We start from the raw sequence: 13,379 nt of genomic DNA on the forward strand, positions 1-13,379 counted from the left end.
AAAATCTACTCCATGCCGACGTGGATAGTGGGGGTATGAAAAGGTCGGAGGACGCGTTCCGCCGCCGCTCGCCACGCTTCAGGGTGGCGTAGATAGTGGGGGGTGCCTAAAATGTCATTGTATGTCATACAATGCTATCATTGTATAGCTAATAATGTAATGGCATCGGGAGGTGCGATGCGATCCCCTGGGGCTAAAGGTGCCCATACACTAGTAAGATTTATCTTCAGATCTGGCTGGTTGGAGCAAAAACATGGTTATGGATGAGTGACAGTTTGTCAGTTTTCCAGCATTTCCAAGCAAATGGTCAACTGTCATTTGCTCTCATCCATAACCATGTTTTTGTTCCAACCAGACAGATCTGCAAATAAATCTGCGTGTGTATGGCCACCTTTACAGAGCAGTGAATAAATTACATAGGAAAATCGCATCGCATGGCCCTTAAAATGGCCCTTGCGATGCGATTTTCCTAAGTTACCGTACGTATGCAAATTGGGCGCCCGTCTACTACATAAGTACCAAAAATTGTACAGTGTGTATGCACCTTAACTGGTTGTGTGTGCACAAACAAATGACAAATGGTTGAGAGATAAAGTACCAGCCAATCAGCCAACACCCTGCAAACCGACAGGAGCTTGGTATCTCTCCACTTTATCACTCCCCAAGGCTTAGTACATCTGCCCAACTTTATCTCTCTCCAAGTTTTTATAAACCCCCGTCCCCATCATCCTGTTGTTTATTAAACCACGGTGGTATATAAAAGTAAGCTTACGCACTGAAATAATGGTCTCTTTATGTTCTCTTATCTTTTTTACATTTGACCAACCACAGTCCAGTGACCACTGCCATTGTGCAGAGGGGAACCCTGAAAGAGGGAGCAGTGCTGGTGGCAGGGAAAGCCTGGGCAAAGGTGCGGGTGATGCTGGATGAAAACGACGCAGTGCTGAAGAAGGTGGACCCCAGCATGCCCGTGAAAATAGTTGGCTGGAGAGAGCTGCCATCTGCTGGCGATGAGATCTTGGAAGTAGAATCTGAGGTAAGAATATTGTTATACAGATGGAGACCGGCTCTCTCCGGGACGTCCGTGCTAGCGAGAGCCGGCGGAGAGGGACCCCATGAAACTGGGACACGCGCCTCAGTCTCTGGGCGGCAGGACCCTGTTAAGGGGGGTCGGGGTAGCATACTGGACCTTTTGTTGTCCAGGGCTACCACAAACCTTAATGTGTTTGTAAACTAGATCTCTTCTTGTGGTTTTCTAGCACCGGGCCAAGGAAGTTCTGCAGTGGAGAACATACGTAGAGGAGCAGGAAGGGATAAGAAAGGACATGGAGGTGATTGAGGTTCGGCAGAAGGAGCACCGAGAGGCGCACAGACAGAATCTGGATTCTTACCTGGGACTGACCTGGAAACAGAAGAAATTAATGCTGTATAAGGCAAACAAGTATCTCATGGGCCAGAGGCCATCAGAAAAGCTGACGCGGGAGAAACCAGTCGTCCCCCTTATAATAAAAGGTGACTTTCATTTTAGTTGTGGTTTAGGTCGCTTGCTTTCATTGTTCAGATCAGGATTATAGACCTTTGATAGGTAGGCCGGTCTTGTTTACCATTTGGAGTAACGGGGCCTATACACGTGGCGATTCCCGCCGGAGAACCCTGGCCCGGACAGATCGCTCCGCACACGGCGCTGGCGCATTGCTCCGCAGTCTCGCCCCGTGTGCAGGCCCCATAACTGCAATAGCCTTTACAGTGCTTGAGGTGTGTCGGATAACATCTAGCACAATTGTGGAGTCCAGCTGTGTATCCTTTGTATTGTTTTACACCTGCAGGTGGGGCAGATGTAACATGTGCAGAGAGAGTTAGATTTGGGTGGGGTGTGTTCAAACTGAAATCTAAATTGCAGTGTAAGCATAAAGCAGCCAGTATTTACCCTGCACAGAAACAAAATAACTCAGCCAAATCTAACTCTCTCTGTGCACATGTTACATCTGCCCCAGCTGCAGTGCAGCATGATTTTGTCCATCTGCAACAATTGCAGCCTTGCTAACGGTTGGAATCAGGCCCACTGTATCCCACCTGTGGTTCTCTCCTCATGTCCTCTCCGTTTCCCTGTCTAGGTGATGTGGATGGGTCTGTGGAAGCCATTCTCAATGTTATAGACTCGTACGATGCAGAGGAAGAGTGTGACCTGGATTTAATCCACTTTGGCGTTGGGGACATCAGTGAGAGCGACGTTGCCCTTGCAGAAACATTTAACGGTACAGTACGCTGCGCTCATCACACCTCATTCCTGTATCTTTCTCCCTTCCACAGGTGTCACGTTGTTATATACATTAAAATTTTAAAATATATATAAATGTATTTTTTATTCTCCTATCTTTCTATTACTCAGCAATTTCCATTGTAATTTATACCATACGTACCTTACCTTTATATATATTTCTGACATTCGTTCTTACTTTCCTACAATTTATATTATTTCATTTTCCTATTTCAGCGCTGGAATGTGAATATACAACCAAAGCTACAGCCTGATAGAGCAGCTCTTCTCTCTCTTCTCTCTCTTCTCTCTCTTCTCCCTCTTCTCCCTCTTCTCCTCCATACACTCGCCCCTTTTCAGTGGAGTCCAGCGCAGCGCTAAATCCCTTTTTCTACAAATTCAGATCTAATTTGCAGCGTAGAAATAAAGCTGCCCAGCATATATGAACTGCATGCAAAAGCAGCCATTATTTGGGATACGGTCATATTGTCTACAGCTGGGGTAGCCAACCCTATCCCTCGAGAGCTACCAACGGTGCATGTTTTGCAGGTCTCCTCACAGAATCACAAGTGAGCTAATTAGCTCCATCTGTGGATCTTTTAAAATGTGTCAGTGATTAATGAGTGCAGCTGTGCAGCAGCTAGGTTGTCTGGAAAATGTGCACTGTTGGTAGCTCTCGAGGGCTGGGGTTGGCTACCACTGTTCTACAGCATTTAGGTCTACAAGCATTAGGTCGACCTGCATTTAGGTCGACAGGGTCTTTAGGTCGACAGGGTCATTAGGTCAAATTTTATAAGACGACAGGGTCATTAGGTCGACATGGGGATGGTCGACATGGGGTCATTTGACTGTTTTATGAGTCGACATGTGCCGACGGGCGGTATTTCATGCCCTACCATCCACTAGGGCGTGGTGGGAGAATAAAATAGTGTGCCGAGCGCAGCGAGGCACCGTGCCCAAAGCATGGCAAGCGCAGCGGTGCTATGTTGACTGCGTCGACACTTTAAAAAATGGGAAAAAATTTTGTCGACCTAATGACCCTGTCGACCTAGCCCATGTCGACCTTCAGTCAGGTCGACCTAATTGCAAGTAGACCTAATGCTTGTAGACCTAAATGCAGTCTGACGAATGATCCCATTCCCATTATTTACCCTGCATGTAGAAACAGTAAATGGACTTGCACCCCTTACATTGGCCGGATGCACAGTTTCTTGCTGTTTCTGGCTTTTCTCCCAACTAACAATCAGGCCCTTGGTCTCTGATCCCCCTCCCCCCCCCTCCTCATCTGGTGATCTTATGCCGGAGCTTCCCTGCCGCTGCCCCAGCCGGCATTCACAGCAGACACTGAGGTGGCTGGCTCCAGGATGTTCGAGGGGACTCGGGCGCCCGAACTCCCGAGTGCCCCTGAGCTGCGCAGAACATCCCCGAGCCTGCTGCCTGCTCACTGCCACTAATGGCGGGGGCAGCGGTAAGGGGAGCTCCAGCGTGCGATCACCGGAGTGGAGGGGCGAGGGGGAGCTAACACTGTGGGGGGTTCCCGGAGAGGCGATGCACCACTGGCGCGTACCTTCATATTGGTGGTATGCCCGGAAGCTGAGCCTGTAGAATTTCCACTGAAGCGGTTAAGTTGGATAGATTCCACGTTATTTACTATATACAGACTTGGAGACTGGGAAGGAGTAACACGGCTATACGTTGTTATAGGTATTACATCACAGTGAGTGTACGATTGGATAATATATAAATGCGTACCTCTCATTTTTGTTATCTATGTTTGTCTTTGTTTACCAGGTTGTGTGTACGGATTCAATGTGAACGCGAACAAGTCCATCCAGCAGCTCGCAGCCAAGAAGGACGTTCCCATCAAACTTCACAAAGTCATCTATCATCTAATTGAAGATTTGAAAGACGACCTCAGCAGTAAATTGCCGCCATTAGTAGAAGAGACTGTAAAAGGTGCGCAGCAGGAATCGGTAGCCAACCGTCATTGGGGTAGATGGAGAAGAGATGAACTGGAGATAAAGTGAGAGGAGATGACGCACCAGCCAATCAGCACCCAACTGTCATTTTCAAGCACACTTCATTGGCTGCTGCTTTATCTCCTTTCACTTTTTCTGCAGTTTATCTCTTTTCCAGGCTTAATACATTTGTCCCAGTAAATGTTCTACAATCAGTAAGGAATAATGAGGGCTGCAGATGCGATGCGCGCCGTATGTTGTGTACTAGATTGCATTGCATCCGATGTGCTAAAGCAGCGTGGGTTTTCCACTAGATGCAATGCGTTCTTTGTACTATGCCATGTGATATGTGTGCGGGAGCGCAAGCCCAAAACGCTCCGTGTATGGGCACCATACCAATTTACACAAAAGTGCCACCAATGACCGTGTAGAATTGCACATCACAGTCATGCGGTACCGTTTTCTGGAGCTACTTCTCCTGCTTTCCGTCCTGGGCTCATTGGGGTAAATTTACTAAGATGTGTATTCTACTTCACATGTGTTGTTGCTATGGGCAACCAATCAGATCCTGTCTACTATCTTCTATAGCAGGGATTCTCAAATGCGGTCCTCAGGACCCCACACAGTGCACATTTCCAGGTCATCAGTACAGGTGCACTCATTACTGACTGACACATTTTAAAAGATCCACAGGTGGAGCTAATTATTTCACTTGCAATCTGTCATGAGACCTGCAAAACATGCACTGTGAGGGGTCCTGAGGACCAAGTTTGAGAACCTGTGTTCTAGAGGGTGCTAAATAAATAAGTAGAAGATTCTGATTGGTTGCCCATAGCAACAGCACATGTGAAGTAGAATACACATCTTAGTAAATCTTATGGTTGCTCTGAATGGCTGTTCACGTCCCATAGGAGTCAATGTTATGAAAATAACATGGGTTCCAATGATGTGTACCGGTAAATCAGCCTCACCACACAGTTAATTGAAGGTATTCCTTGAGTAAACTCTGTTCATATCCATTTGTATAGCCGCCGGCCCGGGGTTAGTAAATTCCCCCCCCAAGTCTCCCGCAACTGAAGCAGGAGAAAGCAGAAGTTCTGTACTTCACATGATCCCTACAGCTAAATATAAAATGATGTTGTGGTGACGTAACCATGGCAACTCATTGCATTCACCCCCGCAGATCAGTTACGGGAGTCATTTCTCACCCTTACAGGTGAAGCCTCAGTTCTGGCTTTATTTGACGTTGAGGTAGGCAAGAAGACCGTCCAGGTGGCCGGCTGCAGGGTCCAGAGCGGAGTCATCGATAAGAAGCTGAAATTTAAGTTGGTCCGTAACCGTGACGTTATTTGGGAAGGTAAGTGAGGCGGATTCTGACTTTCCTCTCATTACTCCGCTCCGTATACGAGTCCACATTGAATCTGAATTATTTGACCCTCCGCAGGATCACTAAGCTCCCTGAAGCACCACAAGAACGATGTCCCCACAATAAAGACCGGAGTGGAGTGCGGCATGAGTTTGGATGATGACGATGTTGATATAAAAGTTGGAGATGAAATCGTTTGCGTTGAAGAGAAAACTGTACCTCAGAAAATATCATGGGATCCCGGATTTTGAGGTGTCCGGTTGTTTGGTGTGTATCATACACATGAGCACTTACCTGTACTGTCCTCCGATTAATGAGGCGCTGCTTATGGACTACTGATGTGAAGCGGCTCCCAGAACACAGGGCTTAATAAATGAGACTTCAGACGACGTGCCGCCCTGTGCTTTGCCTAATCACATGGCTAGATAGGGCCTGCTCATTGGTCCCAGTAGGTGTGTCAAATATAAAGGGTGAGGGCTGAGGATGCTCAGAGAGCTCCTGTCTGAGTCCAGTGATTGGCCTGAACTATTGTCATCTGGCATCCGTGTGTCCCTGCGCTGCCTGTTACTGGACCTATTTCAGTCTTGGTTGGCGAATACTATTAATCTCATGTATTAGGAGATACAGGATCGGTGGCTGTAGGCGCTTCCTCCCAGAGGTTGGACTTGCAGCAAGAGAACGTGAACTCCTCATATAATGAATGTATAAATTATTTTTCCTGTCAACCAAGAGCTCAGCATATCCTGGGAGTAAGAATACTAAATAAAAGGCTTTGTAACTAGGTGTTTATATGATCTTTTTCCCAAGTTTGTGGCTTAGGGTATTCAATGTGCCCCCCGCTATTCCCGACGGGTGAAATAGCGGCTGCTCCCTGTTCAATGCTGTCTTTATCGACAGCATTGAAGCGGGATCACGGCAGAACGGACCAGACTGGGCCCGTTCTGCTGATAACAGCCGTGGATTGTTGTGATCTCAGCCGCAGATCGACAATCCACGGCCGTTTTCGCGGTCACGCCCCCTTTGCGCCGATCGGCAGGAGAGCCATTGAATTCCGCCTGACGTTCAGCTGTCGATCAGACCGCAAACGGGCCAGGATCATGGCTGTCGGGAGGGGTCGACAGCCATGAACCTCGATTGACTACCCCCCATAGGATTAGAGAATGGCTGATGGTTTCATTGTCCACACTGCACCGCATCTGTCCCTGGTGTAAAGGTCGCCATACACTAGAACGATCTCCGGCCCAAACGCACAATTCCGATGGGTCATGCAATCGATTGTGCGCTCATCTTGAGGAATATCGATACTACGTGCGGGTCGAGAGGTCGATCCTCAGATAATACGTGCTAGATGTATGATCCTTTGCTTGTGGCTTAAGCAGATCAAATGCTTTTAAAGCACATATGATTGCTGGTTGACTGTATTCAGGTTGTTCCAGTGTATGGCCATCTTAAGGGGGGTATTCAATCCCCACCGCTATTTCCCACGGGGGAAATGGCACCTATTTAATGCTGTCTTGGCTGACAGCATTGAAGAAGCAGATCGTCAGAATGGCCTGTTTTGTCGCGATCACGGCCGACTCTCAACAAACCACGACCGTTTCCGAGGACACGCCCCCTTTTTCGCTGATCGCAAAGCAGGATATTGCATCCCGCCTAGCGATAGGCTGTAGAGCAAAACGAAAACGGGCCAGGCTCGCATCTGTGAGGAGGGATCGACAGTCGTGACCCGGTATTGAATATACCCCCTTAAGACTCTTTAATCGCCCCGTGGACTAGCTTATGGAGGTCATCTGTAAGTACATTGTCTCCGGCTTGAGGTCAGGTTGCGCCTCCTTGGCCACAGCTTGGAAAATCAGGTTATGCCTGGGCCAACCATATGAAAGATTCTCTTTAATGGCCTGTCCCGACCTCAAATGTGTGAGGTGGCAGCAGCCAATCTGTATGTGTAAGGCGGTCATGCAGTCTGTACCTACCTTTATAAATGCTCTGTATCATCTAGCACATTCTGGTCAGTAGGTCGTGCTCCCATGCGGTGCTCGGCTAGTATTCCCTTTCAAGGAGCTCTTCATTTTGGGCCTAACCTGATAGAGAGAGTTTGGGAATGGATCAGAGGTTCAAGGTCGACACCATAAGTTTGACATTCTTTTTTTTTTTGTGTGTCAATGTTGACACCTGAACAAGTGGATCTCCAATTAGTGTACTGGGTACTATCGATATAGACATTGTTGATCTATCATCAGGATCCCAAAGAGTTTAGATTTCTCCATCAGAAAAGACCTCACCGGGCAAATGTAATGGCCTCAGAATCCGTGAGTGTGCGGAATTTAAGCCGTACTCTGAGGCTTTTTTTAAAGGGGCAATCACCCACAAGTCAAAACCAAGTCTTGTAAATGATTGCCCCTTTAAAAAAGAAACCTCCACGTTCGGACGTCATCCTGAACTCTGAGGTTCACCTCCCGCAATCTGCTGATGGGCGGATTGCGGGAGGTGGACAGCAATGCGGGATGGTTGCCCCCCTTTCCAGGGGGGGGGATGGGAGGAGGACCCGATTTCTGGGACCCTCCCGGCCATTCCAGGATGGTAGGCAACACAAAGGGTGAAAAGGGAGCGTGGCTCAGTGGTGGCATAATTTGCAGATGATGTGCCCTCATTTGCATAGGCCACGCCCCCTCACTGGCACCCTGTGGCGCACACAGGGCATATATGTATATATGTACATTCTGCTGTGCCCCACTGCCCCCCTATATCTCTTCTCTTCGATATATATTAGCCCAGATCTGAGTGTATAACGCTGGGCGTTGGCCTGTCTTGGTACAGTCTAGCTTTGTACAATTCTCTCTCTCCCTTGAACAAAATAAAGGCCAGTTGACCACAACCAGTTACTGATGAACCTACTGTGTCAGGAGTCCTGTACATAGAAACACAGTACGGGATCCTGATTGTATATTGAGAGTCCTAAGGGCCACAATTATTTTGCAAATTAAGTATTGTATTAAAAATAAAAAGTAATCCTGTTAATTTAAGCAGAAAAACAATTAAAAGTTGAAAAAGTCTCTGATTTTCGTTTGTTCCCTGTATTAAACCTGCTCCCTGGTGTTTCTGTCGTCAGTAGAGACACTTATGTTATGTCTTATGTGGAAACCTCGGCACCGAACGGCTTTGGCGATTTACACATGTGCCGGGCCTTTCGTAGCGGGGAGGGAGGGCAGAAACGGTGCTGGAGCAGGGGAACGGCAGCATTTTCTGGGCATCCCCATGAGAAAGCCGGGCGCTCCCCTGGAAATGCAGGCGAGCTGATGACATCACATGATGTAAGCCCCGCCCCCTCTTCGGCAGAAACCGACGGAAACAAAACTCGGTTTAGACTGACTTTTCTCTCTGTAGCGGAGAGAAATCATTTGATGGTAAGCATCCATCCCCTCGCATGTTACCGAGGAGATTTGGATGGGGGATGTTTGGCCGGCTGCGTTGTAGGGTACGCTATGCAAAGAATAACCGCTGCTTATCGAGTCTTGCTGAATAAGGCCCTATATGTGGGTTACGGAAAACTCCCTGTAAGCAGGAGTTCTGGAGCTGACTGGTGGTGTATAGGATTTGGGTGGAGCTCTGGAGCTGACTGGTGGTGTATAGGATTTGGGTGGAGCTCTGGAGCTGACTGGTGGTGTATAGGATTTGGGTGGAGCTCTGGAGCTGACTGGTGGTGTATAGGATTTGGGTGGAGCTCTGGGGCTGACTGGTGGTGTATAGTATTTGGGTGGAGCTCTGGAGCTGACTGGTGTTGAAAAGTATTTGGGTGGAGCTCTGGACCTGACTGGTGGTGTATAGGATTTGGGTGGAGCTCTGGAGCTGACTGGTGGTGTATAGGATTTGGGTGGAGCTCTGGAGCTGACTGGTGATGTATAGGATTTGGGTGGAGCTCTGGAGCTGACTGGTGGTGTATAGGATTTGGGTGGAGCTCTGGGGCTGACTGGTGGTGTATAGTATTTGGGTGGAGCTCTGGAGCTGACTGGTGTTGTATAGTATTTGGGTGGAGCTCTGGAGCTGACTGGTGTTGAATAGTATTTGGGTGGAGCTCTGGACCTGACTGGTGGTGTATAGGATTTGGGTGGAGCTCTGGAGCTGACTGGTGGTGTATAGGATTTGGGTGGAGCTCTGGAGCTGACTGGTGTTGTATAGTATTTGGGTGGAGCTCTGGACCTGACTGGTGTTGTATAGTATTTGGGTGGAGCTCTGGAGCTGACTGGTGGTGTATAGGATTTGGGTGGAGCTCTGGAGCTGACTGGTGGTGTATAGGATTTGGGTGGAGCTCTGGAGCTGACTGGTGGTGTATAGGATTTGGGTGGAGCTCTGGAGCTGACTGGTGGTGTATAGGATTTGGGTGGAGCTCTGGAGCTGACTGGTGTTGTATAGTATTTGGGTGGAGCTCTGGACCTGACTGGTGGTGTATAGGATTTGGGTGGAGCTCTGGAGCTGACTGGTGGTGTATAGGATTTGGGTGGAGCTCTGGAGCTGACTGGTGGTGTATAGGATTTGGGTGGAGCTCTGGAGCTGACTGGTGTTGTATAGGATTTGGGTGGAGCTCTGGAGCTGACTGGTGTTGTATAGTATTTGGGTGGAGCTCTGGAGCTGACTGGTGTTGTATAGTATTTGGGTGGAGCTCTGGAGCTGACTGGTGGTGTATAGGATTTGGGTGGAGCTCTGGAGCTGACTGGTGGGGTATAGGATTTGGGTGGAGCTCTGGAGCTGACTGGTGGGGTATAGGATTGGGTGGAGCTCTGGAGCTGACTGGTGGGGTATAGGATTTGGGTGGAGCTCTGGAGCTGACTGGTGGGGTATAGGATTTGGGTGGAGCTCTGGAGCTGACTGGTGGGGTATAGGATTTGGGTGAAGCTCTGGAGCTGACTGGTGGGGTATAGGATTTGGGTGGAGCTCTGGAGCTGACTGGTGGGGTATAGGATTGGGTGGAGCTCTAGCGCTGACTGGTGTTGTATAGGATTTGGGTGGAGCTCTGGAGCTGACTGGTGGTGTATAGGATTTGGGTGGAGCTCCGGAGCCGACTGGTGCGGTATAGGATTTGGGTGGAGCTCCGGAGCCGACTGGTGGTGTATAGGATTTGGGTAGAGTTCTGGAGCCGACTGGTGGTGTATAGGATTTGGGTGGAGCTCTGGAGCCGACTGGTGGTGTATAGGATTTGCGTGGAGCTCTGGAGCTGACTGGTGGTGTATAGGATTTGGGTAGAGTTCTGGAGCTGACTGGTGGTGTATAGGATTTGCGTGGAGCTCTGGAGCTGACTGGTGGTGTATAGGATTTGGGTAGAGTTCTGGAGCTGACTGGTGGTGTATAGGATTTGGGTGGAGCTCTGGAGCTGTATTATAGTTCTGATGACTTCTATATGTCCCCCACTATGTGTTATCACAGTAGAAGACTCTCTCTGTTGTTACTAAAGACTAGGCTTACACATACATTCACAGTGTACATATTAATTCCTCCTGACTCAAACCTGTGCAGCCCACGTGGGATTGTCCCCCTGGGACTGAGATGTGGTGGGGTTTACAGTACATTTATCACAGTATATAACCCCGTCTGATGCAGGAGTAAATTTCCCCTTGCACCCTTTACACTTGGTGTTTCCTCCTGCCATAATGTAAGCGGAGACAGTACTTCTGTTAGTTGGGCGCCCACTAAGCTATTTGCTTAGTTTTCATGAGCGTACTAACTACAGTGGGCACCCAACTAACATAAGTACCGCCAAGACTCACACAAACACACCACACACAAATCACTGAGATAGAAAAGGGGAGACAGTAGAAGGGGTTTAGAGACAGCCTGGCAAACTCTTAATAGAAAAGCGTTAATGCCTTTTAATTTGCTGACAGCCCAAACTGTCTGACCCTACTCTAACCCCCGCTGTGTACCTCACAGACTGGGTAGTATCAGCAGACGGTCACCAGAGGTCTGGAGCTAAACAGGTACTGTCTCTCAGCAGCATGCAGAGGTGCCAAATGACAATAAAATGGCCGCCCTTATCGCTGAGGAGGGTTGTACTATGTCAGGATTACTGCGGCCTGCCTGTGCTAAGCCACGCCCCCTCTGACCCCTCCGGTGCCAAGTAAAAAAAACCTCTGCTAGCCGCCTTCTTTGTTCTGACCTCCTCCGCTAGCTGGAGAGGTCAGCAATACTCACTGCGCCGTCAAAGTTGGCCACACTGAATTTACCGAGTACCCATGCTCCCTGTGGTCGCCCTTCTATCCCCCACTGTCTACGCTACAATGACACCTAGTGGAGGAAGGAAAAATAAGAAGTTCCTGCTAGCATGAGGTTTCCATAGAGGAATAATGATATTTCCATGGCACCAATAGGTTGTATAGTTGCCAGATGAGGTGAATATGAAATGGTAAAGTCTCCTTGCTGGAGAATGATTGTATGGAATAGACCATTTTGTATGTCTGAACATCTCAGGACACCACACAGTAGTCGCACAATACTACTCTGGGAAAGTTGTGGATGGCCACAGTACCTTGGCATGCACCTAGGTTGGATTGTGGGAAACCCACCTCTACCCAGGAGCACTCGCTGTAACATTCAACACTGGACAGAAAACCAGTAGCAACTAGTGTAATGCTGCTTTCAGGCCGCAATATAAAGGTTTGCACAGGGCTGTGAAACAGGTCAGTCCCGGCACAAACCTTCATTTCGGGATGTTCACATCACCACAGCGAATAATGCCGGTTCACTGACGTCATCAGGAGGCGCATCGGGGAGTCGGCGTATTATCAGGGGAGGCGGCGGCGCTTAGAGCTGACGCTGCCTCCTCCATAGTGTGAACGGGAAACAGGTGACCAGTTTAACCCTTTCACACCGCCAAGCAACAAACCAGTAGGAACGCTTTTTTTTACCAGTTCATTTTGCTATGTTGCTGCCTGTTTTCAGCACACTGTGATCCTTTCACATCATCACTTTGCATTACGCGCTGAGCTATGCAAAGCCATCCTGAAAGCCGCTCATCTGCCGGTATAACCAGCAGGTGAATGGCTTTCCCAGCAATGTTGCGGGAGCGCGCAGCAGCACTCACCGCCGGGCCATACACACTGTGCGCCTTTGAGCTGAAAGCCGCTAAAACTGGGTGTTTTGAGTGACTTTCAGCTCAAAGTCACCCATTGTGTATGGGCCTTTAGTCTGCGGGGTACAAAGATTAGGGACTAGTATGGAGGGTTAGGCTGCATGTTCAGCAGTCACAGAGACGTCCCTGAATAATACCAATCTATGTGTATGCTCAGTATCATTCACAGTATTGTCAGTGTCATGGATCCTATAGCGTGTACTGGGCTTTAGTAACCTCAGTAGATCCATCTGAATTCCCAGCTGTATTGTGTACCAAGAATTGTAGCATTACTTGTTTACAATTCTGTTCTGGTTACTGTGCACCCTGTGTAGTCTAATTATGCTGTGTACACACTGGACAATCCAGCATGAGATTTTTACTATATAGTCAAAAATCGCATGCAGATCGCACTGGTTTTTTACCTTGTGCTCCTGCTGTGACAGCACAAATCAAAACTGATAGACAGGGCAGCAGTGACTATATAGTGCAAATCTAATGCGGATTGTATGTAAAAGCTTAGCAAAGATTGCATAGCACTCGAATAGCAAGGGAATCTCACCTTGTGTACACACCATTACTGCAGACCACTTTGGGCACATTATACAACATGATACTGCAGACTATTTAGGCTGGTCATGACAAGTCATACGGCTTCCAGGAAACCTAACGTACATGGGAGGTTCTTTGGCCACAAAT

At 48.5% G+C, this 13,379-nt stretch overlaps 1 protein-coding gene across 3 annotated transcripts in view; it reads left to right on the plus strand.

The window, feature by feature from the left end:
- The window catches only part of MTIF2 (mitochondrial translational initiation factor 2), a 33,154-nt gene extending 26,792 nt beyond the window's left edge, over window positions 1-6,362 (plus strand). For all 3 annotated transcript variants that reach the window (XM_083175206.1, XM_083175208.1, XM_083175207.1), the window contains exons 9-14: window positions 832-1,036; window positions 1,260-1,512; window positions 2,115-2,255; window positions 4,049-4,213; window positions 5,432-5,572; window positions 5,660-6,362. In XM_083175206.1, the coding sequence (XP_083031332.1) occupies window positions 832-1,036; window positions 1,260-1,512; window positions 2,115-2,255; window positions 4,049-4,213; window positions 5,432-5,572; window positions 5,660-5,832 (1,078 nt within the window). In that variant the 3' untranslated portion in view covers window positions 5,833-6,362. The remainder of the gene's footprint in view (window positions 1-831; window positions 1,037-1,259; window positions 1,513-2,114; window positions 2,256-4,048; window positions 4,214-5,431; window positions 5,573-5,659) is intronic.
- Window positions 6,363-13,379: the final 7,017 nt, after the last annotated feature.

Source organism: Crinia signifera, chromosome 3 (genome assembly GCF_055691185.1).
Source record: "Crinia signifera chromosome 3, ASM5569118v1, whole genome shotgun sequence".
NCBI lineage: Eukaryota > Metazoa > Chordata > Amphibia > Anura > Myobatrachidae > Crinia > Crinia signifera.